This window comes from Callospermophilus lateralis, chromosome 1 (genome assembly GCF_048772815.1).
Source record: "Callospermophilus lateralis isolate mCalLat2 chromosome 1, mCalLat2.hap1, whole genome shotgun sequence".
NCBI lineage: Eukaryota > Metazoa > Chordata > Mammalia > Rodentia > Sciuridae > Callospermophilus > Callospermophilus lateralis.
In genome coordinates, this window is record NC_135305.1 from 138,111,433 (window position 1) to 138,138,658 (window position 27,226).

Here is a 27,226-nt window from a genome sequence, read left to right on the forward strand (position 1 = left end):
GGTCCGAAATTAATATAGCTTTTTTAGATTAATGTTAGATTAGGATATCTTTATCTCTTGTTTATCTCTTGTTTTTGTTTTTAAATAGACTATTTTTAGGGCAATTTTAGTTTCAGAGTAAAATTGAGTAGAAATTAGAGTTCTCATGTGACCCTGTCCCCATAAATACAAAGCCTCCCTCCATTGTCAAAATCTGATGTGGAACACATTATTATCACTGAGTTTACAGTTTACATTAGGGTTCAGTTTTGGTGGTATTCATTTTATGGATTTTCAATCCACCCTTAGAGTACTTCACAGAATAGTTTTGCTGGGGCTGGGGTTATAGCTCAGTGGTAGAGCACTTGCCTCTCAGGTGTGAGGCCCTGGGTTCGATTCTCAGCACCACATAAAAATAAAGAAACAAAATAAATATATTGTGTTCAACTATAACTAAGAAACTTTTTTTAAAAAAAAAAAGGAATAGTTTTACTGCCCTAAAAATTTTGTCCTCTAACTAATCCCTCCCTCCCCCTTAACCCCTAGCAACCACAGATTCTTTTTACTGTCTGCATAGTTTTGCCTCTTCCAGAATGTCATACAGTTGGAATTCCTTTACTTTTTTGTGTGTGCGCTTTAGATTGTACCCAAGTTCTTGGCCATGCTAAGCATGTCCTCTCCCACTGAGCTGTATGCCCTATCTCTATCATGTGTGAGGCACTGGGTTCGATCCCTTGCACCACATAAAACTATACAAATGAAATAAAGGTATTGTGTCCATCTACAACTAAGAAAAAATATTTTTAAAAAATGTTTAGGAACTAGAGTTGTGACTCAGTAGTAAGAGCACTTGCCTAGCATGTGTGAGACCCTGGGTTCAATTCTCAGCATCGCATATAAACAAATGAATAAAATAAAGGTCCATCAACATCTTTAAAAATTTTTTTAAATGTTTAATATAAACCCATCTTTTAAAAACATTTTTTTCATTCGTTTTGTCTGTAATTGGTGTATTTAGAGCATTCACATTTGAAGTGTTTATTGATATAGTTGGATTAGTGTCTACCATGTGGGTAACTGTTTCTATTCGTTGGATTTGTCCTTTATTTTTTATCTTCCCCTCCATTTCTAATTGAGTATTTTATATAATGCCATTTTCTCTCCTCTCAGCATTATTATACTTCTTTTAAAACTTTCTTGCAGTTGCTCTGGTGTTTGCAGTGAATATTTGCAATCAATCTAGGCTACTTTCATGGATAGTACAGGCATCTTAATACAAAATATTCCAAATTTCTCCTTCTGTGCCTTATAACATTATTACCACTTCATTTATTTATAAATTTTAATTATCTAATGATAATTCCAAAATTTCTGCTGTACCTAACTCTGATGTCTGCTTTGTCTCTACACTATGTATGTTTTTGTTTCTTGTGTCTCAGCATTGTGTATATTTTTGTTTCTTATTTTGTTTTTTACTTTTGCTTTTGGGGTTTTTTTGGTTGTGGTTTTGGTTTTTTGTTTATTTCATTTTGCCTTTTATCATACCTTGTAAAGCTAGGCATATTGTATTGGATAAGTGGAAATGAGGTATACAAGCATTCATGAGGTTTTGTTTATCTGGCTAGGAGTTAGGCTGTTTTATCTTTCTTATAACTGTAGGTCAGAAGCTTCAGTTTCTTCCAGTGACCTTGTTTTGTCTGTAGTCTTTAGGTTTCCCTAGAAACTCTTTAAATACAGTCTATGAACTGGGTGTCACCACACCCAAATTACACATGCGTATAATCCCAGCCACTCACAGGATTGAGCAGGAAGATGGCCAATTCCCAGGCTGGCAAGACCCTATCTTAAGATAAAAAGTAAAAAGTGTTGGGGATTAGTGGTACACCACCACTGAGTTCAATCCCCTGTATCACATTTTTAAAAAAAAAAAGTGGGGGAGGGTTGGTGTCAGTGTGTTGCAGCTCTCTCAGTTGTGATTTACTGTTATTATACTGAAGCCTTGCTGATGTGATGAAGAGGTATTAGGAAGTAGAAACATTCTATAATCTCATGCTTAACTTTCCCTTTTACGTTGTTGTTGGATCAGAATCCCTGGGCTCTAGTATGAATCCCTGGGCCTAACTATATTCTTTCAAAAGAGTTTCTTAGCCTATAGTGGTGGAAGAGGGCAGAAGCTAGAAGGGGCTTGGATTGGTTAATTGCCTGCCCTTCCTCCAGGTGAGATAAAGCTCTGGCAAGGTAGTTTCACTGGAGGGCAGAATTGGCTATAAGTATGGTCTGGTCATGTTTCAAAATGTCTACCTACCTTCCCCAAACCCTAAAAGAACACAGGGAATTATTTTCTTAATTCTGAATCTTCACACTGACAACCTGGAAGGGTACTTGAAAGTAAAAATAAGGAACACTTGGGTACCCTCTTAACCAGGAGTTTCAACTCTCAATCTTATCCATGCTCAGCCTCCAGCAACATGACTGTTAACTTCGAAAGTATGTCTGCCAGTACCCACTTTGGCTTCTAATCGAGGTCAGCTGCGTTTTTTTTTTTTTTTTTTTATATAGGATTTTTTTTTTTTTAAAGAGAGAGAGAGACAGAGAGAGAGAGAATTTTTTAATATTTATTTTTTAGTTCTCGGCGGACATAACATCTTTGTTTGTATGTGGTGCTTAGGATCGAACCCGGGCCGGACGCATGCCAGGCGAGCGCGCTATCACTTGAGCCACATCCCCAGCCCCAGCTGCGTTTTTTGTCTTTATTCATCTTCAGTTTTCAGGGTGTCAGTTTTTCTTTTGACCTCCATTCTCTGATGGATCTAAAAAGAGTAATAACTTTTCAATTTTTCAATCAATATTTGGGGATTAAAATGGATTTTTAAACATTACAAAATTAATAGTTGTGTGGAGAAAGTCATGGTGTCTGTTTGTGCAGGTTGAAAGAACAGAACCTTGTGAAAGAGCTGAGGCCCCGGGATCTCCTAGAGAGCAGCAGTGACAGTGATGAAAAGGTCCCCTTGGCTAAGCCATCCTCATTATCCAAGCGAAAACTTGAGCTTGAGGTAGAGACAGTGGAAAAGAAGAAAAAGGGGCGTCCTCGGAAGGACTCCCGTCTCCTGCCTATGTCTCTGTCTGTCCAGGTGAGGCCTGAGATTCATCCTGCCTGCTCCCACTCACCTTCCTGGACTCTGCACTGGGAGGCCCTTCTTGCCATGGTGCACCTTGTCAGTATGGGATGCTTTGGGAACCATTTGGCTTAGATATAGACATCAGGGAATGTATCATGGAGTGCAGAGGCCACACTTCCTCACCCCCCTTTCAGTCCAGCCAGAACCCTTTAGCAAGTTCCCTGGTGTCAGCTCCCTTATCTGTGAGGTGAGAATACTTGTAGCATTCTCTTTTGCTTTCTCCCTCACAGTAAGTACAAATGCCCAGCCTCATTTTTGGGTGACTTACTTTTACCTAATGCTTCCCCTATAGTGTTGGGGTGGGGCTCAAGGATGTTTCTGCTCTTCTAGTCTCCAGCCACCCTTACTGCAGAGAAGGAGGCCATGTGTCTGACTGCACCAGCACTTGCACTGAAGCTGCCAATACCAGGCCCCCAGAGAGCATTCACCCTCCAGGTAAGTGCTGGGACACTCCAATGACTCCCTTGAAGGCATGTACATACATTTATCTTCCTAGTATAAACTCTGTCTTTTCAGTGCTTTGGGGACTGGTTTGCAGTGGCTCTCTATTCCCTTCTGGAGGAAGTCATAATTCATCAGAGTACTTACAAATCTTGGCAAGAATGTTAATAGCTTCTTCTCCTTCCCACCCTTAGGCCTCTTTCTCCATGGTTTACCTTTGAAGTCCCAAATGCTCAGTTGCCCTTACTATCACTCCTTCTGGATTACCAGCCCCTTTAAGACTTGTCTTGGGTGTCTCGTTTCCTGGAGGCCTCCTGCATCTCCACCCTTAGTCCTGGCAGACTCAGTCTTGGTGCCCATGAAACTGTTGGGTCATTGGTCAGTCTCCTGACAGTTCCATTGGCCTGTCTGCTTTTTTTTTTTTTTTTAAAGACAGAGAGAGAGATAATTTTAGTTTTTGGTGGACACAACATCTTTATGTTATTTTTATGTGGTGCTGAAGATCAAACCCAGCGCCCCGCGCATGCCAGGCAAGCGTGCGACCGCTTGAGCTACATCTCCAGCCCCGCTGTCTGCTTCTTGATGCTTGGAACAGGGTCATCCTCAGAGCTGATAGAGCTCTTAGAGAAGCTTATAACCATGAGCTTATTCAAACACATTTCTAGAACAGATAATCCCTCAAACCCAGCAACAGTGTCCAGGCTTCTCCCTCCTTGGCAGCTTTGCACATAGTGACCTCTCTACACACCCTCAAGTCCTCAGGCAACATTCTTGGACCCTATCTATGGGTCATATCCCATTGACAGCACACTACTCCAGGCCCAGGTTAGACTTCATAGGGCAATGAAGGGCAGACATCAGCCCTTCCCAGCCAAAGGTCTTTGTGGGCCATAATACAGAGGAATGAAACAGGCGGAGCCAAAGGATAAGTGTAGGACCCATCCAGTTTTTACTGTTGATGTGCATAGAAACAAGGAAGCTTCTCTAGCAGTTAGCAACTCAAAACTTCCCTTCCAAACTAAACCATCCCTGAATAACTTCACTTTTGAATGCCACTTGAGGCTATGCTTGCTTTCTGGGTGTCTATAAAGGGGATATGGCTCCTAGTGGAGCCCTTCATCTGCTCCAGCTATACCTGCTAGTATGACTACACAGTACAAACTTATAAGCTGTTCTGCCTGGGTTGGATAGCTCTCCAGACATACAAAGCTGAGCTCATTTAGTGCCAGGCACTGAAGTAGGCACTTCTCATGCATGCTATGCTGGGGACTTTCTCACCAGCATAGTCTCAGAATGAACAGAGACTCATTGCCAGAGAGAATATTGAAGTTTTCTAGACTTTTCTCCCGGTACAACAATGGCTTTCTTCTTACTAAATACTGCAGTTTTTGAAGATCTTTCAAGAAGGAGGCTAGAAATCCAAGTCTCACTCCCAGCTCTGTCCCTGGTTGGCTGCAGTTCTTACTCTCAGCATGTTCTTGGGAAGTCATCCCCCTGTGAGATGACATGGTGGCCCTCTTGCCCTGTCCTGTTTCCCACACAGCTCCCCACCAAATGTTACCCTCTTTTGTTGGCCAACCAATTAGTCTACCTGTCTGTGTCTTCCCCCTATTTCACAGCCCAGGGCTGCAGAGCCCCTGAACATCTCACTTGTCTTGTGAATACTGTCTGAGTAAGCATGCTTTCACCTGAAAAGATGTGTGTTTGCTTTCCTCCATCTAGGTGAGCTCTGACCCCTCCATGTACATTGAGGTTGAAAATGAAGTAACCGCCGTGGGGGGTGTAAAACTGAGCCGCCTGAAGTGCAACCGGGAAGGAAAGGAGTGGGAGACAGTGCTCACTAGCCGGATCCTCACTGCTGCCGGCAGCTGGTAAGGGCAGGCAGGAACCTGTCTTGTCATGTAGAGTAGACCTCATGAGCTATGTTGGGTGGCACTTTTACTGTCCTGGAATTTAGCCTATCTGAGGGAGTACTGCTTCCACTGAGGCTTACATTGGGCCTTAGTCCAGGCCAATCATGGGCATTTCTCATATCAGTTCCTACCTCATCAATGAAATCATTATGATTATTCCAATGTTATAGATGGGGAACCTGAGTCTTGAGAATCACCCAGGCCAGACCCTGAATCTGGTGGTCTTATTTCTTTGTCTGGCTAGATTCTCAAAAGTCTCAAGTTCCAGGCTGAAGTCTGCCTGGCTCTTGCTGACCTCAGTAGTTTCCTTCCCTAGACCCAGATTTTCATACAAGTTAGGACAGGATTTTATGACTACCTCCTAAGTCCCCAACCCTGTCCTCCCCAGATTCTTCACTTTGGGGAGAGATCTTAATTCAATGATTAATTATACAGTGTCTTCCCATGGGCTCCTGGCACTGAGTATGAGCTCTGTCTTTCCTGTGCTCCATCTAAAAAGAGGACTGATGTTTTCCTCAGGTGTCTGCCAGGCATAGGGCCCTAGTTAGGTAGAAACCCTTACAAGGACTTTCTAACGATGATCACTCAGATGCAGTCATTTCAATTAGATCCTTAGTTTTCTATTATAAGGTCATATGTAAATGCTTTCACACAGGTCTGCAAACATTGGCCTTAGGTCTTAGGTCGGGACTCCCATAGGCTCTGAGTGATTTTTATGGTGTTAAACCTAGAAGAGCCCCACCATTGTGTTTCTCACTGAAATTATCTTTCAGGAAAAGCACATAGAGCTCCTAATGCCAGCTACTTATTTTTTGGATGCTACAAGAGCTTACACTCTCCATCCCTGATCCCAAGGCAGATGGCATGCCTCAGTTGAAGGCCTGCCTCAATTGAAGGCCAAGGATATTAGTACAATCATCCCCATAGCAACACAGCAGCTATTGAGGGGGTCCTGCTAGGTAACCAAAGACTTCTTCTCCTATATAATCCCACCTACTCAGTCCCAGCCTACAGACCTGCTCCCTAGTGCTACAGCCTAGGGCAACAGCTTCCTGAGCCAGGATTCAGATTTCTCCTTCCTTTACAGGGCTCAAGGAAGGCCCTGACCATCAAAATGAGCAGATAAAATTCAGTCACAGCAACACAGAGAACTCCCTGCTTCCAGGTCCTACTGGAAGTTTTCTCAAGATTCATACTTTCAAAGTAGACATTTTGTAAACAAAAGATCCTCAACTTGTTTCTCCCTTTTCAGAGACCAGTAACATGTCACATTAGGAATAAGTTGGCAGAGCTCTTTTCTTAGCCAGCCTTCTTACTCTCGGCCTACTGGGACAACAGGCACTGTAGACCATAGGCCCTGGCTCAGCAGGATAAAAGTCCTGGAGGGGACTTAGGATGGTCTGCTATGGTCAGGGCCTTGCTGGCTACATACCTGCCCCTGCTTCTTGGAGTCTGAGTTCTAGCCTCTTGCACCTATGACTGAGCCTCAGCAGTCCCTTGCTGAAATGGCAGAAGCCTACTTGTGCTGGGCTTACCTAAGGAGTCTGGTAGCCACTCAAGAGAGGCATTGGACAGTGTGTGGAATGGAAACATCTTCTCTGAAGCATTTCTTGCTCAGAGTGACGCGCCTCTCCAAGCTCAACCATAACAGCCCTCTGAGTACACTGCTGGCATCACTTGTGGCGACTTGTACCAGTTCCCCACACTCTCCCAGCCTGCCTCAGCAGAGACCTTGTTTGGACTTCTCTGGCTATTGATACCCAGGATACTGTCACATGGACTTTCTGTGGCCTCCTCATCTGATGAGTGAGGCATGCTTCCTGGTGACCATCATGTACGGCTGTGGTACTCCAAAGCCCTTGCACTCCTTGTTAGCTCAGAAAAGTATGAATAGCCATATGGGCAGGAGTAGAACAGAAGTCTCTCTTAGGAAATCTCAGGTAGGCTCTGCCTTGCTGTCCCCACCCCAACCTAGTCCTTGTACAACTTCTTCTGGCCTCTCCCTCTGGCTTCATCTACTCAGCAGAATGCTATGTCAGAAGCAGGCAGAGGGAATGCTCTGCATCAACCTGGTTGTTGCCTTTGCTGCAGCACCTGGTCCCTGTGACATCTGCCCCTCCTCTGCCTTCACAGTGATGTGGTGTGTGTCGCCTGTGAAAAGAGGACGCTGTCGGTGTTCTCCACCTGTGGTCGCCGCCTCCTCCCTCCCATCCTCCTGCCGTCCCCGATCTCTACTTTGCACTGCACAGGTTCCTATGTCATGGCGCTCACTGCTGCAGCTACACTGTCTGTCTGGTGAGAGGCAGGCACAGGGTGGGGTGGTTTTCATGCAAGACAGTGCTATGCATTTCCCACCTCACTGCAGGGGTAGAGAACACAGCAGAAAAGGCAGACGTTGGGCTCAGGAGGAGGCCCTGAGAAGTCAGCAACACTGCTTGTGTTGGCTGCCCCTGTGGCATAAGGATTAAGGAGGCAATGCAAAGGGAAATGAGTCAGCCAACCTGCTCTGCTGACATCCTTACAGGAACAAACTGCATGACAAATTACACTGCCTAATGGCATGTGCCAGGGTCCTTAGGTGGATTCATCAGCAGTGGGATCCAGATGGCAAAGGTGGCCACACTCCTGATATGACTTCTGTAGCTGGCTTCTCCTAGAATGGGTGTGGGCATTGGAGACAGCTGCCTGGGACCGCTGGATGGAGGGCTGTGGGTTTGTTTGTAGGGACCAGGGTACCTGAGTGGCTGAGACACACTTTGATGTGTTTATCTCAGGTGGAGAGTAAGTTGTTCCCTGTCTCCCTCTTAGGGATGTTCACAGGCAGGTGGTTGTGGTGAAAGAAGAGTCTCTACACTCCATCTTGGCAGGTAACCCCTGCGGACCCCTCCTCCCTTGGGGACTGAGACCTAGATCTGATGCACTTGGGCCACTTCAGCCTAGATAGAAAGCCAGGTTCAGGATCCAGCCCAAGTGAGACAGGATACACTTACATAGCAAGGAGACAGGTTTTCTGGGCAAAAGACTCAATGGGTCCCTGAGAGAAAAGAAAGATCTTGTTGAATATTAGTGAAAATGGCTCACACAGAGCACTATAAGTAGCCTTCCCTCTTTTCCAAGTCATCATTAAAGACCTTATTGCTGGGATCATGGGAGCCAGGGTTCAGATTTCTCCTTAGATGCAAACACTTGCTGATCAGAACACACCAGAACTTATTCCTGTGGTGTCCCCCAGGAAGTGATATGACAGTGTCACAGATCTTGCTGACGCAGCATGGAATCCCAGTGATGAACCTATCTGATGGGAAAGCATACTGCTTTAATCCGTCACTCTCTACGTGGTAAGAAACTCCATCCCCACCATGCCCCTGCTTCATGGGATTGTCTATACTGAACAGCTGAGCAAAGGCTTCAGGTCTTGGGAGTCAGGCTCTGAACTCTGAATGGCAGCTAGTATATACTCTGCCATCACTGTGGGCTGCTGCTGGCCTGTGGCCTCTGCCCTCAGAGCCTGTACACAGGAGAATGGCCTGCTGCATTATTTTCTGGGGCTGGTTTTTGGGATATGTGTGTGTGTGTGTGTGTGTGTGTGTGTGTGTGTGTGTGTGTGTGTGTTTAATTTGTTTGTTTCTTTGCAATATTGAATATTTAACCCAGGGCCTCATTCATGCTAGATTAGCCCTAACACTGAGCTACATCCCCATCCCTTGAGCCCGTTTTATTAGAATAGGTATTTGGAAATTTTTATGATTCTTGACAGATATTTTTCAGACTGGCCTCTTTAACCAACACCAGCATAGGAGAGTTGGCTTCATAGTAGCCTTGCCAATGTTAGTCAATGTTGTGAACTTAGTAGGAGCAAAGTAGCCCCTCAGTAATTAGTAATGGTGGAAACAAACTCACCCATATGGATGATTTTTTTTTCCTTCATTCAGTTTTGAATTTAGAGCCCCCTTTTTTAAGTTTGCTATCTTCTAGCCCATTTTCTGTTAAAACTTGCCAAATACTTTATTATTCAGTTAAAAAACAAAAACAAAAAACTTTGTCACCTACCCTCTCAAATTGCAAAAAGCTTGTGAGTATGTGTGATTACCATAATAATGGAAATGAGCTGATTATTAAAAAAAGACATGTCGACTTTTTATAGTCATCCTTGTATTTTGTTACACATTTACAAAGACAACTAGCTGTTTTTAAAATGTGTGGAAAGCTGATTACAATAATGCATGCCCATAGTGCCAGCTACTCTGAAGGCTAAGGCAAGAGGATCCCAAGTTCAAGTCTAATGTAGGCAACAGAGCAAGATCCCATCTCAAAAAAAGTATCTGGAGAATGTTTTCTTAACAGAATAGTCCTGAGGAGGTAGAAGAACTGCCTTCCTGGGGATGCTGGAGAGGCATAGAAATGCTAGAGACTGGCTTTCCCTGGAGTTGTAACAGACCCAGGCCACACAGGCCCTGGGTAGGCCACAGCATTGTGTAAGCCAGGCATCCAAAACATACTTCACACACAGTAACACCTTAGTCATCAGGAAGTGAGACTGAAGCTAAAATATTCATAGTGAGAACCTATCAGTAACCTTTCCTTGAAAATATAATTTATTAGGCTCTTAACTAGGAAACCGGCCAGTTAATGGGCTTCTTGTACTGAAGTGCAGTAACTGTCAGCCTCTGTTTGTGTGCTGCCAGTGTGGTGGATGGGGCTTAGTTCTTTTTGGGGGGTTGGGAGGTGGTACTGGGGATTGAACTCGGGGGAACTTGACTACTGAGCCACATCCCCAGTCCTGTTTTTTGCAGTTTATTTAGAGACAGAATCTACACTGAGTTGTTAGTGCCTCGCTTTTTGCTGAGGCTGGCTTTGAATTTGAGATCCTCCTGTCTCAGCCTCCCAAGCCATTGGGATTACGGGCGTGCGCCACTGTGCCCAGAGGGGCTTACTTCTTTCTGGCTTTTTTTTTTTTTAATATTTATTTTTTAATTGTAGTTGGACACAATACCTTTATTTTATTTATTTTTATGTGGTGCTGAGGATTGAACCCAGGGCCTCGCATGTGCTAAGCGAGCACTCTACCACTGAGCCACAACCCCAGCCCCTGTGGCTTTTTTGACAGCCTCCTCTGGTAGGCCTCCTGATTTTTCTGACCTTTGATCCTGTCTTTGATTCTTCAGGAACCTGGTTTCTGACAAGCAAGACTCACTGGCCCAATGTGCGGACTTTAGGAGCAGCCTGCCATCCCAGGATGCCATGCTGTGCTCAGGACCATTAGCCATAATCCAGGGCCGCACCTCCAAGTATGTGAGCTGAGAACTTTGGCCACTATCAACAGGGCTGCCTTGGGAGGAAACCAGGCCTAGTCTCTGTTTGTCTGTCTTTGTACCCCAGTTGCTGCTCAACACAAAAATCGGGGGTGAGGGGAGAGGGGGCGGTCTCTAAGGGTGTGGATCCATATCAAGTAATATTTCATGGTTGGCTGGAATATAGGCCCTGTCACTTCAGGGGTCCAGATTATAGTCTGAGGATGCTAAATGTCATAAATACCTATATGGGGCAGGATTTTGGGTGGGTGGGTGGGGAATCTACCACTGGTCTATCATCCCAGAGACCTAGATGGTAGGTGCACTGTAGAATATTCTTGGAGTACTAAGAAGCCCAAAGCTGGGATGTGATGATGGGCAGGTCAACAAAAGTCTCTGGCACCTGCCAATAAACTGGTTAATAGATGGGAGGACTTCTACAACCAGATGCCTACCACCCCTACGAGCTCTTTCCCGGTACCCTAGAACATGTGGGAGCATTCCTGAACATTGCCCTCAGCTTCATATTGCCTGCTTTGTTGGTCTCTACAGCTCTGGAAGGCAAGCTGCCCGGCTTTTCTCCGTGCCTCATGTGGTACAGCAGGAGACCACGCTGGCTTACCTAGAGAACCAGGTTGCAGCGGCACTCACCCTACAGTCCAGCCATGAGTACCGCCACTGGCTCCTTCTTTATGCACGGTACCTCGTGAATGAAGGTGAGGTCCTGTGACCCAAGTGGCCTTCTCCATTTGCTCCTCTATTTTCTAAGGCCTAGCTTAGTCCCTGGGAATCAAGAAAGAGATGTAGTGGCCTAGAGCTCTCTGAACTCCTTTGCATTTCTTATAGGTCCCCATGGTTGTCCCCAAAGGCCCTGGCCTCCCTGACAGCAAGCGGGACCACACCTCCCACCTCCCAGCCTGAGCTATAATCAGGGCAGCTCGTAGACATTCAGCCCTGTCATGAGCTCCAGGCCCTGAGTAGAGTAGGCTTGAGGATGTTCTTCAGAGGAACAAGACAGGAAGGTTGGCATTGGGGAAGGAGGTTGGAAACATGCATGGAAAGACCTGCCTTATAGGAGCAGACTAGATGTTCTGGCTCCTGTCTGCCACCAAGGCCTGTCACTCAAGGCAAAGGCATCTTCTGGCAGCATTTCTTTTCCTTCTTTGAGTCCCTCCTGCTCTGGACAGCCTATCTGCTGCCCAGCAATTCCAAATGACCCTGTAGCCAAGGTCCTCCAGCCTGATCCTGCTAAGGCTATCAGAGCACCTATGACCTCTTGGTGGTATACCCTACAGAAAGCAAAGTGTGCTGGAAGAGAGGCTTTACTGTCTTCAAAGTAACCTCTAACAGCCTTTCATCTCTCATTGAGCAAGCATCTGGTCCTGACTTACCAATTCTTCTTCCTTCAAGCATAGCCTCCAAGAATTATGGCATAGGACTGGCCCTCCCAAAGCTCTCCCTGTGTTCTTACACAGTCCCAGCCCCTTCCAGAACTTCTTCCATATCTTTTCCTTGGCTCTTTTGCTTTGTTCTTGTCATCACTTTCCCATTTTGATTATGATTTAAAGAAAAATATTAAGTTCAAAAAAATGTACAAAACTACCTGCAAATATACTCTCAGAATTTATGTTTTCCTCCTACTTTGTAAATATAAGAGTGTGTGTTTATATACACTTGTAATGACAACAAACATTACTGATCCCTAACTCCTTCCCCAGCAACTCCAGTGATAAGTTTGATGTTTACTCTTCCCACTCAGTCCATGTGGCTGGCTGGTATGTACCAGCTCTCCTAAATACTCACCTTCCTTAGTTCTGATACCTGGGGTACTCAAGTTACATCTTGAACCTCATGCCCCATCTTTCCCAAAACCCCCACTCCTTGCCTTCTTCTTTGGTTTACCTTATCCTAGGTATTTAGCAGTACTCACTCTGAGTTCCACATAAAGACTTCTTTCTCTAAGCTCTACCACCTGTTTGTAGGGTCACTTCTACTGTTTATATTTATTTCTCCATCTTCTATACATCTGATTTTCCCTAGATAATATACCAGGACCCCTTCCCTCATTTCTGTCCCTTGTTTTCTCAAGTAGAAGAGCAGGAATCAAGTGTTAGAAGGAGACCCCATTCACTTTCCAAATTCCTCAGGGTTCATTCCTCCTTTTCTGTACCCTTTGATTCCATCTGTTTCCTAGGCATGCCCCCAAATGCTGCCTAAGTCCTCAGACTCTGCTTCCATAGCCTTTCTGGCAGTTGCACCCACTACAGCAGTGCTTCTGACTCTCAGTCACCACTCTGCAGTTGGGCCCTCACAGTCTGCTTCCTTCTCATCTCCTCTCACAGCAGCTGCTGATATGTCTTCTCTCAAACAGATCCCACCAGCCCACACCCTTCCTTCCACAGTTTCCCATATTTTCCACCACTGTGGGGAGTTCATCATCACAAAACTGGCCATGTCTGGTTTTCCTGTGGGCCCAGCACACAGAGAAGGTTCTGTATACATAGTTAGGGATACAGGTGAATGAGTGAAAATCTGTGATTGTGGCCCTCAATGCCCTAAACTGAGAAACACAAGCATTTGCCCATAGTAGGCAATAAAATAAGTGTTCATTCTGTTGTTGTGATATACACAGCAATTTAGCATATTTTCAAATTTCTTTTTATAATGTGTTCCTATTTCTGTTTTTTGTTTGTTTGTTTTTGTTTTTGTTGTTCTATTTTTCTATAATTAGGGTTTGAATACCGACTTCGAGAAATATGCAAGGACTTACTGGGTCCGGTTCACTGCTCCACTGGAAGCCAGTGGGAGTCAACAGTAGTGGTAGGTGCTTCTTTAATTCTTGCCTCAAGAATTCTCTTGAAACATGAAGGTGAAGGTTTTAAAAATAAGATAAAATGCTTGAAGTTCCTCCCTGTGACACTTCTCTAGCACCCTACCCTGGGCCCTGGCATCAATGAGAGGCTAACATGCTGGCACTCCACAACCAGGCAGAAATTGGGCTCTGGGCATCAGGAGCCTGGAGAGCTCTGTTCACATTCATGTTGAGGAAAGCTGCATGTAGAATGCTCTGGGTTTGGTACTAAAAAGGAAAGATACTTACCTCCATTCCCTTGTGAGCCTCACAGTCCAGTGAACAAGGTACTTTGATACTGTGGATTAGTGTGAAGAACAAAATAAGCAGAGTAATGAGATAGGAGTGGCCAGGAATGATTAGCAGGGAATAGCTTGGACGAAGACATTTCAGATGAAACCCAAGAATGAGAGGGTACCAGCTGCAGAGATCTGGGAGAACATTTTCTGATGGAGATAATAGTGAAGGCAAAGAGGGCTTGGCACATTTTTAAGCCACATTTTAGTGGGCAATAAGAGAGGTAAGATAGGAGAAACATGCAGGAGATAGATGACAGAGACTTCTTGAGGAACTGGAATATTCTAGGACTACCAGAGTTGGTATAGAAAAACAGTCAGCGTGTCTTTTATAGCAGTACCAGAAATAGATGAAGGTGATTTGGATCAGTGTAGTGGCCATGGAGTGAGCAAGGAAACAGATTCATTATTTATTTAGCAATCAGAACCACCAAGATTTGGTCATTGAATGAATGTGGAAGGAAAGAGAATTATGAACATGTTGCCTCCAAATTTTTCGACTGGCAAAGATAGATGCTAGTGTTATTGAGTGAATCGGGAAAGAAGCAAATTGGCAAGGGATGGGAGAAAGTATGGATCTAAGAGGTAGCTCACAGCTTTATTCAGTCATTCAGCATATTACTGATGGAGTATCCAATCTGGCCAGGCATATTCTAGGCATGGGGCAACTCAGTAAAACAAGGTTTACTGAGTCCCCAACTTCGTGGATCTAAATTCTTGTGGAGAGAAACAGACAAAATAAACATAAAAACAGAAAATGTATAATATCTTGGGTGGTGTTGGATTCTATGGAAAAAAGTAAAGAAGGCAGGGGGATATGTAGTGTTGGTGGGATGTTATTTCATGTTGTGTGACCAAAAACACCTTGACTGAGTAGAGACCAAAAAAGAGGAGGAATGAAACCATGCATATATTTCAGGGGAAGAACATTCCCCCAGAGGAAAAAGCAAGTAAGTGCAAAGGGTCCAGAGTGGGAGAACTTAGAATATAAAAAGTGCCAGGTGTAGTGGTGCTTAGTAGCTACAATCTCAGTGATTCAGGAGGATGAGACAACAAGAATCCAAGTTTGAGATCAGCCTCAACAGCTTAGCAAGGCCCTAAAACTTAGTGAGACCCTGTCTCAACATAAAGACAGAAAGGGCTAGGGATGTAGCTCAGTAGAAAAGTGTCTCTGGGTTCAATCCTCAGTAATAAAAGATAGAAAAAGAAAAGAAACAGTTGATCTGAGTGGCAATAAAAGGGTGAAAGAAGCCAAGGTGAGAAAGTTTGGAAGGTCACTCCTCATAAGACATTAAAGGTTTTGGCATATACAGTGGCCTCCTCTGTTTTTTATTCTATTTTTTAGTTTTATTACAGTATTTTCAGTTGGGTAATGCTGGATTCAGAATCAATTCCCTTTAGATCATTGAACATATTCTTCCATAGACTTTCAGCATCCTGAGTTGTTGCATTGCTTTATAAGTACTTTTGAGATCCTAGGTTGGTGTTTTGAAGATTCCAGAGCTCCACATCTTTGTCTTTTATTCATTCTCTGGATAGACTTATGACATCCTTTAGTTGTCTTCTTTGATTATATCCTCTCTTTCATTTTTCCATCATCTGAGAGAGATGATGTCCTTTTTTTTTAAATCTGCCTTCTCATTTTTAAGATTTCCAATTTGCTGCTGAATTCTTAATTTAGTCTTTTTATTTACTTGAGCATAGTAAACTTAGTTCAAAGTTTTTATATTTGATAGTTTTAGTATTAGGAGCCCTAATGGATATTTCTGTTGCCTATAAATGTTTCTTCTGTTTCTCATTCCTATATGTTCTTTGTTATTTTTGACTGCTGGATGTGGTATTTTAAAAACTATTTGTAGAAAGAGTGTGAGCCCAAGATGATGTTATTTTCTTCCACAAACCACTTTTATTTGCCACTACCACAGAATGCTTGAACTCGTTCAGGATCAAGGTCTTCTGAGCTGCCCATAACTCAAAAGTAGGCAATAGTTGTCACAGAAGTGATTTGCTTCCAATTTGCACTAGGGAGCATGACTTTGGGGTAACAGCACACAGGAGGTGTGAATAACAAGGATCCCCTTTCTTAAGCCCCAGTCTTGGCTTTAGTCTCCCAAGGCCTTCAAGTCTGGTAGAATTTACTTGCCAGCTATAAGCAATATAACTTCCTGAGACTTTGTCCAGGAGAACCTTTGACCTTCACCTCCCAGAGTCACCCATCAATGTGGTCTCACCTGCTTTCTGCAATCTATAAACTTCCTAAAATCACTGGCTGCATGTGGTCCCCTGTGACTTGTTACAGAGGCAGATGCTTTCAGCTCTAGGTAGATAACAGTCACTGAAATAGACTTCTTCTCCCCTCCAAAACAAATTATTATTCTAACCTTTTCTTCATGGTCACAAAGTAGCTCTCATGTCTGAATTCAAGGAAGGAGAATAGGAGGATGTCAGTACCAACAATATCCACTCTTCTCATCAGGAAAACAAAAAAATCTCCCAGAAACTAGATTGTCCTCATGGGCAATCATTAAATCACTTAGGCTCTCCTATTACAAGACAAGCTCAGAAAGTAAACGCTTTTCTGCCTGTATAAAAAAGATTATGTAATTTATTCTAATTAGGATCCTATTCTTGTGGTTGTACATGATATGGAGTTACCCTGATTATATATATTCAAATAAAGGCTAGGAAAGTTATGTCCAATTAATTCTTTTTTTTTTTTTTTTTTTGAGAGAGAGAGAGAATGAGAATGAATATCTTTTTTGTAGATGGACACAACACAATGCCTTTAAAGAGAGAGAATTTTTTTTAATATTTATTTTTTAGTTTTTGGAGGACACAACATCTTTATTTTTATGTGGTGCTGAGGATTGAACCTAGCGCCCCGCGCGTGCCAGGCGAGTGCACTACCACTTGAGCTACATCCCCAGCCCCACTTGTATTCTTTATAATTGCTATTCTGAGTGGAGTGAGATGGATTCTCAGTGCAGTTTTAATTTGCACTTCTCTAATTGCTAGAGATGTTGAACATGTTTTCATATATTTTTTGACCATTCATATTTCTTCTTCTGATTAGCCCATTTATTGATTGGGTTGTTTGGGTTTTTTTGGTGCTAAAGTTTTTTGTGTTCTTTGTGTAATCTGGTGATTAATGCTCTCCATGTATGTATAATATGCCAAAATACATTCCCTATCATGCATATGTAAAAAGAACAAATAAAAAAAATACACTACTGCCAGGTGCAGTGGCACATGCCTATAATCCCAGCAGCTTGGGAGGCTGAGGCAGGAGGATTGCAAGTTCAAAACCAGCCTCAGCAAACGTGAGATATTAAGCAACTCAGTGAGACACTGTCATTAAATAAAATATAAAATTGGGCTGGAGATGTGGTTTAGTAATCGAGTGCCCCTGAGTTCAATCCCTGATACAAAAAAAAAAAAAAAAAAGCTACTGCTTGCATAATATTGTATATATTTTATTCAAAAAATATATTTTAATATCAAGTGTGGTTAATATTTTTCAACTTACAAATGCACACTTTATTGAAGAAGATTTTGTAGCATATCTATATTTTCTGCATTTAATGTTGATGTAGAATTTATTTCTTCTGTGATTCCTATTTACAGAATTGATTTTCATACCAAGCAAATGTCTGTTCCCATAAAGCCACTTTAAAATCACTTTTGGGGGCTGGGGTTATAGCTCAGTTGTAGAGCGCTTGCCTAACATATATAAGGCATTGGGTTTGATTCTCAGCACCACATATAAATAAATTAAATTAAGGTTCATTGACAACTAAAAAAATAAAATAAAATCACTTTTTGTTGACTGTTGAAAACAGTATGTTTTTAATTCCTTATAAAATTAATTTATATGCTAAAAAAATATTATGTAGAAGAGGTCTACATGACCTCTTGTTATAGCTGTGGACATAGCCAACTCCCAATATCTGCCACATTCCTCCTCACTGCAGCATGATTCCGAATTTATTCTTTTTTTAAAAATTTTTTTATCCTCTGGTTGTTTTATAATCTAGATTTTGGGGGTAGAGAAGGTGAGCATGGGCCCAATGCTTTCTTGAGTTTCCTTGTAAACCTTATTTTTTGGTACTAGGGATTTAACCTAGAGGCCCTTTACCACTGAGCCACATCTCCAGTGCTTTTTATTTTGAGACAGGGTCTAATTAAGTTGCTTAGGGCCTCACTTAGTTATTGAGGTTAACCTTGAACTTGGGATCCTCCTGCCTTAGCCTTCTGAGTTGCTGGGATTATAAGTGTGCACTAATGTACCCAGCTCTTTGTGAACACTTTTATGGTGAGAATTTGGTGATCCCAAGTGGAACTGTTCCTTGAGAAAATAGAGCTTGGGATGGAGGATGGACTTCCAACCAACAATACAATTCAGCATCCCTGAGGTTTTATTAAGAGAGCATTATTTTATGTTTAAGAGCCACTTAATATTTCCTTTTCTTTGAACTAGCAATTGAAGTAATTTTATCATTCTTTTTTTATTGATTTGTAAGAACTCTTTATATATTGTTCTATATACTCTTTGCAATTTGAGCTCTACATACTCTTTGCCATTTGAGCTGCCAGTACCCCTCAAATGCTCCAAAAGTCCAGACTTCTTTCATCTTCTGATTCAATATGCACCAGAGGAAGACAGGAAACAGTAGATTGGAGCACTTAGGTGCTTGGGCTTTGTGATGACCATTTTTGCAATCTAGGAATAAATCCCATTTGGATCATGGTGTATAGTTCTTTTAATGTACTGTTGAATTCTGTTTGCTAGTGTTTTATTAAGATTTTTTTTTTTTTTTTTTTTTTTGTCAGTGTTCACAAGGGTCATTGGCATATAGTTTTTCTCTCTGACTTTGGAGTCAGGGTTATCTTGGCTTCATAGAATGAATTAGGAAGTGTTCTGACCTCTTGAGGTTTTCCGAAGAGTATGTGGAAGATGGATGTTAGTTCTTTAAGTGTTTTGTAGAATACACTAGAGGAATCATCTGGTCCTAGGCTTTTCTTGGTGGGGAGGTTTTGATTACTGATTCAGTTTACTTGCTAATTAGAAGTCATTTCAGATTTTTTTATTTCTTCATGATTCAGTCTTGGTGGGTAGTGTGTATCCCTTTCATCTAATTTATCCAATTATTAGCATACAATTATTAATAATATTCTCTTGGGGCTGAGGATTTAATTCAGCGATGGAACACTTGCCTAGCAAGCATAAGGCCCAGATTTTGAACCCCAGCACCATACATACAAAATAATAGCATTCTTACACATGTTCCTTTTGTTTTTGTTTTTTATACTGGGGATTGAACCTAATGGGCCACTCAGCTAAGCATGTGCCTTCCTGGAGCAGTCTATTTTATTTTTGAGTCATTGGTTATAATGTCCTCTCTTTCCTTTCTGATTTTCATTATTTGAGTTGTTTCTCTCTCTCCCTTCCACCCCACCCCACCTCACACCACCCACATTTAGTCTAGCTAACATTTATCATTTTGTTGATCTTTTCAAAGAACCAACTCCTGGTTTTATTATCATTATTTTGTGTTTCTGCTCTAATCTTTATTGTTTTCTTCTTTTACTGACTTTGCAGGGAGATGGTGTAAATGGTGCTGAGAATTGAACTCAGACATACGTTACCACTGAGCTACATTACCAGCTCCTTTTTGTTTTTTATTTTGAAACATCAAACTCAAGATCCTTCTGCCTCAGCCTCCTGTGTAGCTGGGATTATAGGCAGGGGGGCTTATAGGCATGCGTTTCTATTCTAGCTCTTACTTTGAGTTTAGTTTGTTCTCTGTTTCCTTGAGGTATAAAATTAGATTGTTGATATTAAATCTTTCTTTCATACTGTGAGCTTTTACAGTTATGAACTTCCCTCTTAACACTACTTTCACTGCATCCCATGAGTTTTGATATATTGTATTTTCATTTGTCTCAATATATTTTGTTTTCCCTTATGGTTTCTTCATATTATTGGTTATTTGACAGGGTGTTTTGTTTTGTTTTCGGTTCTGGGGATTGAACCCAGGACCTCACACATGCTGGGCAAGTGCTCTACCACTAACTGTATCTCTATCTCTATCCCTAAAAGTGATATTTTATTAATTTCCACAAATTTGGGGATTTTTGAGTTTTCGTTCTGCTGTTGATTTACAATTTCATTCCATTGTGGTCAGAAAAGATAGTTGGTACAATTTCAGTCTGTAAATGTATTAAGACTTATTTTGTGATCTCACATACAGTGTATCCTGGAGAATGTTCCATTACACTTGAGAAAAACAAGTATTCTGTTGTTTAGTGGAGCATTCTATATATGTTCATTAGGTCCAATTGGCTTTTTGTTGTTCAGGTCTTCTGTTTTTTTATTGATCATGTCTGGTTGTTTTCCCCATTATTGACAGTAAGATATTGAAGTGCTCTTATTGAGTGCTTTCTCTCTTCAATTTTGACAGCTGGCTTCATACATATGGAAGTTCTGATGTTTGGTGCATTTAAATTTACAATACTCACTGAATTGACATTTATATAATGTCCTTTGTCTTTTGTGATGTTTACAGCATAATAGTTTACAACAGTCTGTTTTGTCTGATATTAGTGCAGATTAACATTCCTAATCCACAAATTCAAAATGTGAAATACTCCCAAATTGGAATCTTTTTGAATGCCACCATGTCACCAGAAGTAGAACATTTCATACCTGACCTTATATGACAGTTCCCAGTCAAAACACAGGCACTCTAAAAATATTATATAAAATTACCTTTGATCAATGTTTATAAGGCATATATGAAACATAAATGAATTTGTGTTCAGGCTTGGGTTGCAACCCCAAAATCCATGTACATGCAGATATTCCAAAATTTGAAATATTTTTAATCCCACACATTTTGGATAAAGGATACTCAATGTGTTCAGCTATTTCTGCTCTCTTTTGCTTACCATTTGCATGGAGTGTTTTTCCCCCTATCCTTTCTCTTTCAACTTATGTTTGTCCTTAAATCTAAAGTAAATTCCTTATAGACAAATATAGTTGGTTCCTGTTTTTACTTCATTCTGCCAATCCATATTTTTTTATTGAAAGATTTAATCTATCTATACTGAAAGTAATAACTGATAGGTAAAGACTTAGGATGCTCATATTTTTAAATTTTTTGTATTTTTATGGGGTTTTTGTTTGTTTCATTTTATTTTTTAAACATGAGTCTCACTGTGTTGCTCAGACTGCCTCAAACTTCTGAGCGCAAAAGATTCTGCTGCCTGAGCCTTCAGAGTAGGTGGGACTACAGGTGTGCACCACCATGCCTGGCTATAGTTTTTTTTGTCTCTCATTTCCTCCTTTACTATCTTTCTTTGTATTTAATTGATTTTTTTTAGTGACATGTTTTGTTTCCCTTCTCATTTCCTATTGTGAATACTCTATAGATATTTTCTTTGTGGTTTCCAAGGACAGTACATATAATATTCTAAAGTTATACAGCCTATTTTAAACTGATACCAGCTTAATTTCAGTTGCATACAAGATTTGTCTACTCCTTTATAGCTCCATCTTGCCCATTTTGGGTTGTTGACATTATAAATTATATCCTTATATTGTGTACTCTTTATAACAGATTTATAATTATTTCTTTGTTTCTTGTCTTTTTAAAATCCTATAGGCAAAACCAGCCAAAAGTACAATAATTACAGTTTTCTTGTTTTGTTTTGTTTGCCATATTGGGGAGTCAAACCCAGGACCTCACACATGCTAGGCAAGTGCTTCACTACTGAGCTGCATCTCCAGACAATAATACAGATTTTTATATTTGTCCATTTTTAACTTTTACTGGAGAAATTTTTATGTTACTTACATCCTTTTGTTTCAACTTAAAGGACTCCATTTAGCACTTCATATAGAGCTGGTCTAGTGGTAATGAACTCCCTCCCTCAGTTTCAGTTATCTGGAAATGTCTTAATATCTCCATCCTTTGGAGGAAAGTTTTGCTTGATATAGTATTCTCAGTTGACAGGTTGTTTTGTTTTGTTTTTTTCTAATTTTAGTAATTTAGATATGCCATCCCTCTGACTACACTGATAATCTTATTGAGTATCCTTTTTATACAGTAAGTCACTTTCTTGTGCTGCTATCAAGATTCTGTCTTCACCTTCCCAAAGTTTGATTATAGTGTGGGTTCCTTTGAGGTTTTCTTACTAAGGTTCATTAAGGTTCTTATATTTTTAAATCTATGTCTTTCTTCAAATTTGAAAGGTTCTTGGCCATTATTTCTTCATATAAGCTTTCTACTGCTTTCTCTATTATCCATCTGGAATTCCTATAATGTGTACATCAATGTACTTCATGTTGTTCTATAAGTCCCTTAGGTTCTGTTTTCTTTTTACTCCTCAGACTCCATAATTCTTCCTTTTGCCTGTTTGAATCTACTATTGAATTCCTCTGCTGAATTGTTTCAATTCAGTTATTGTGGTTTTCAACTCAGAATTTCTGTTTTGTTCTTTTTTATATTTTTCTTTCTCTGAATTGTTATTCTCGTTTTGTTCAAGTATGGTTTTTCAGATTTTGTTTAGTCATATATGTTCTCCGAGAGAATAATTTATATTTTTATTTGGTACTAGGGATCGAACCCAGGGCTACTTTATCACTGAGCAACGTTCACTGTCCTTTTTATTTTTTATTTTGAGACAGGGTCTTGCTAAAGTTGCCAAGGTCTAGCTGAATTGCTGAGTCTGGCTTCAAACTTGTGATCCTCTTGCCTCAGCCTCCCAAGCCCTGGGATTGCAGGTGTGCACCACCACATGTGGTACTCATCTATTTATCTTTCAATTGATTTATTTATTTACTTATTTATTCTTGACATGAGGGTCTCACTATGTTGCCCAGGCTGCTCTGGAACTCTTGAACTCAAATAATCCTCTCAGCCTTCAGTACTATCATTACTGATATGCACCACTATACCCAGCTCATAAACTTTTTTTTTTTTTTTCATACCAGGGATTGAACTCAGGGGCACTTGGCCACTGAGCCATATTTTGTATTTTATTTAGAGACAGGGTCTCACTGAGTTGCTTAGTGCCTTGATTTTGCTGAGGCTGGCTTTGAAGTCTCAATCCTCCTTGCCTCAGCATCCCAAGCTTCTGGGATTATAGGCATGCACCACCACACCCAGCTTCATAAACTATTTACTCTTGCAAATGCCTTCAGGTGAATCACAGCAATTTGGGAGTATTTAGGGTTTTGTTTTTTTTTTTTTTCCTATTCTTTTGTCATATAAGTAATTTTTAATTTCAGTTAATTAAAGTGAATTTTCTCTTTGACCTCTGAGTTTTACTCACTTGTATTTTAGTCAGAGAATGTGATTTATGTGAAGAGTAGACAGATTTCCTATCTAAAGAACAAATGGCTAAGGGTCTAGGATTGCAACTCAACAGTAGAGCGTCTACCTTATGTGTACAAGGCCCTGGGTTTGATCCCCAACACTGTCCCCCGCCCCACCCCCCAAAAACAGAATAGATGGTAAGCCAGGAGTGATATTGCAGGTCTATAATCCCAGCACTTGGGATTCTGAGGCAGGAGGATCAAAATTTTGAGGCTAACCTCAACAACTTGGTGAGCCTGTGTCCCAAAATAAAAAATAAAAAGGGCTAGGGGTATAACTTGGTGGTAGAGACTCTGGTGTCAATCTCCAGTACCAAAAAAAAAGAACAGGCTTTGCAAACCCATAAAAATCCAAACTGAACACTAATGTTATAGTATGGTACATAAACAAATGTGTAGCTACATTTGGATAAAACTGTTTACCAAAATAGATTTGACCTGGATTTGACCCATACTGAACCACCATCTCATGTTTATCTGTTAAGATCTGCTTTTAGAGAAAAACTTTATATTTCTATTTATGCCTAAGAATTACATGTGTTCCATGAGGCTGAGGTTATAGCTTAGTGACAGAGTGCATGCTTAGCATGCACAAGGCCTAGGTTGAATCACCCGTACAAAAAGAGAAAGAGTAAGGGAGGTGGACAATGAAGAAGAAAGGAGGGAGGGAGGGTGGGGGTGTGTTCTTTAAAGTCCTTTGGTGGCTGAAGTGGTGCACACCTGTAATCTCAGCAGCTCAGGAGGCTGAAGCAGGAGGCTCCCAAGTTTAAAGCCAGCCTCAGCAACTTAGCAAGAGCCTGTCTCAAAAAGGGCTGTGAATGTGAGTCAGTGGTTCAATCCCTAGTACCAATAAATAAATAAATATTACCATTGTGGATGCCTCATTCTATGTATCTATTAGGTCATATCTGCTAAATGTTGGGTTTGTATTAACTCAACATGCACAGTTTTGTCCTTCTAACCAATCACTAATTGAGAGTGTATTAAAATCTCCCCCTTGGAGGTTGGTTTTGTCCCTCTTTTTTGACTCTATTTTACTAAAGTTTTCTTTCTTTCTTTTTTTTTTTTTTTTTATTGTCCACTTTGGTAACTATAAAATGAGTGCTTTCTTTAGTTTTTACAACATTACTTTTTCTATCTTTAACTTTCAACTTTCAGCTTCTGTGTTTTTGCATGTGTGTGTTTTCTAACCCCTACAGTGCTGGGGGTTGAACCCAGGGCCTCACACATGCCAGGTATGACCCACCATTGATTGATCTATGTCCCTAGCCTTATGTGTTTCTTGCCAGCATAATATGGCTAGTTTGGTTATATTTTTTTCATCACCATGTTCAGTCTACTTGCATTTATAAATTTTATGAATATAAATATATAAATTTTATGAAAAGAATTGATCATATTCTTTCTTATACCTCTTTTAGCATCTTCTGGATTTAACCTCTTCTTACTTTGAAGATTTCCTACAAAAAATTTTGTGAGCAGAATCCTTCTCATGGCAATATTTTGAGGTCTATAAGTTTATTTTGTTTTTGCTTTTTGTCTATGTATGATGCTGGGAATCAAACGTAGGTCCTCATATATAGTAAGCATGCATTTTACCACTAAACTATATCCCCAGCCCTAAGAATATTTTTATTACATCCTCATATACAAACAATAGTTTGGCTTAATTTAAATCTAGATTAGATAATTTTTTTCTCATTTGCTCATAATATTAGTTTACTATGAATCTTAGAGTCTCTTCTTTGTAGTTTGTATGCTCTTTTCCTTTAGGAAATTTCAGAATTTTTCTTTGATATTGCAGATTATACACATTTCATTCTAACGTATCAAGATGTTAGTTTTTCCATATCTTACTTGGTCAGCACTCTAGAGAGCCTTTCAATCTAAGCCATTGATTTTTCCTTAATTATATGAAGTCTACTCATTTCTCCCAAGTATTTCCTTTCATCTCTCCTATGGAACCCTATTATGTAATTGTTGGACCTCTCTGCTGCACTTTACTTTTCCCATATAGTTTTTCCTCTCTGTTGGAGCCTGAGCTTCTCTTACATCTGACCTGACTTGGTCTTCAGCAGCAACTACCCTCCTACTTATCCTATCAATACCTGTGTTGCTAAACGTAATATCTATACTTGGTTTTTCTCCCATCATTTCTAGTCTTTTTATGGGTTTTTGTGTCACACTTACTTTAAAATCCTGGGCCTTCTTTTCCGGTGATAAATGTTATGTGGCTAGCTGTTTTCCCTTTGAAGTAGCTGTCCTACTCAAGGTCTGCTCTTTGGCCTGAGCAGCAGAGAGCCCACCTAGCAGCACGTATTGCAGACTATGGTGCCAGTGTGCCCTGGCTAGGGGAAGCATGGACAAGAGCCAAGGGCAGAGATTATCGATACTAATAAAACCAGATGCTTCCCTCCAGGGCCTCCATACCTCAGGCTTGAGCTCCAGTGCCTAGGGAGCATCAGCATAAGGAGCAGACTCTCCTGAATGCCCACCCTTCTGACCTTCAGCCCTCATGTGCCAACTCCATCCTGTCCTAGAATGTCAAGTCCCTATAGCCACTGTCCTGTCAATTAAAAGGTCTACAGAGCCTGTCCCAGCCTTCCCTCCTTTATCCCTGTACTATAGTACTCCCCTTCACTCTGTCTCACACATGGCATAGCCCAGTCCAGCCTTTTAACTCACCAGGGTTCATCATATGCAGAGGAATCATTCTTTTCCCTTTATGGTTTCTCCATTGAGCAGACAAGGGTGTCTACCAGGCCAGGAAAATGTCCCATGATATCTGGGTCTCCTTCCTGACACTTTCACTCAGCTGTCACTCTGTGTCTACAGGGTCTGCGGAAGAGGGAATTGCTAAAGGAGCTATTGCCAGTCATTGGGCAAAACCTCCGCTTCCAGCGCCTCTTCACCGAGTGTCAGGAACAACTCGACATCCTGAGGGACAAGTAGCCTGCCCCGACCTGCCCCAGCAGCAACAAGGGCAGGGCTACACTCTCACTGCTAATGATGCCCAGGGTTGCCTCTCACCTGGCCAGTCCGCAGTAGGAGGAGACATTGGCAGGCAATGTGCTGTCCTGCACCAGCACCAGCCCAGCTCCCTAGGTGGACGTGCCCTGTGTCCTGGGCCTGTTCTTGCTTCAGAAAGGGACAGCTCGTTCCTCTCTCCAGGGTCCCCATGCAGAGCTGGGGCTGGGGTTGTGCCCTTCTGCCCTGGGGCCAGCAAGATGTTCCTGGGCCTGCCATCTCCAATACGGCCCCATGGTGGACACTAGCCCCTGCAGCTCCAGGCACTGTGCTGCTTCAGCTATGACGAATGAGCCATTTATGAGAGCAAGAATCTGCAAACATTAAGTGTTATACAGTCAGAAGACTGACTTGAGACCTATGTAAAAGGAAAGCTGTTCCAACACATGGACTATTTTTGTACTAGAATTTGCTAACTTGTAATATGGAATTTTTCTTTTGGCCAATAATCAGGATTTCCCTATAAGTAACTTGGACATTGGTCACTTGTAGGAAATTTAAACTCTAATTATGACAGCTACACTGAAAAATAATTGTACTGAAATTAACTTGTCTATTCATTTGGTTTAATTTTTAAATGTTTGTAAAAAGAGATGTTTTTTGGGGGATGGGGCAAATGGGAGGGTGATTTCTTTTGTAAGTGTAAAATAAATGAATACGCATTGGATACCAAATTATTGTGGTTTCCCCTTCCTTTTCCTTCTGATGTCCACTTTCCTTCCCCCACTGTGGATCTTTCTCCTAAGAAGTAGGCAGTGAGAGGGGTTGGGGATGTGGCTCAAGCGGTAGCGCGCTCGCCTGGCGTGCGTGCGGCCCGGGTTCAATCCTCAGCACCACATACAAACAAAGATGTTGTGCCTGCCGAAAAAC

The 27,226-nt window shown here is 41.4% G+C and overlaps 1 protein-coding gene across 4 annotated transcripts in view; it reads left to right on the forward strand.

The window, feature by feature from the left end:
* Hira (histone cell cycle regulator) overlaps positions 1–26,953 on the forward strand; it is a 96,948-nt gene extending 69,995 nt beyond the window's left edge. For 2 of the 4 annotated variants that reach the window (XM_076859527.1, XM_076859586.2), the window contains 9 exons: positions 2,906–3,110; positions 3,489–3,593; positions 5,322–5,470; positions 7,646–7,807; positions 8,321–8,379; positions 8,745–8,850; positions 10,678–10,800; positions 11,356–11,519; positions 26,165–26,953. In XM_076859527.1, coding sequence (XP_076715642.1) covers positions 2,906–3,110; positions 3,489–3,593; positions 5,322–5,470; positions 7,646–7,807; positions 8,321–8,379; positions 8,745–8,850; positions 10,678–10,800; positions 11,356–11,519; positions 26,165–26,604 — 1,513 coding nt within the window. In that variant the 3' untranslated portion in view covers positions 26,605–26,953. Of the gene's footprint in view, positions 1–2,905; positions 3,111–3,488; positions 3,594–5,321; positions 5,471–7,645; positions 7,808–8,320; positions 8,380–8,744; positions 8,851–10,677; positions 10,801–11,355; positions 11,520–13,534; positions 13,624–24,750; positions 24,838–26,164 lie in introns of all 4 variants that reach the window. The other 2 variants (XM_076859614.1, XM_076859558.1) reach the window with 2 other exon arrangements.
* Positions 26,954–27,226: the final 273 nt, after the last annotated feature.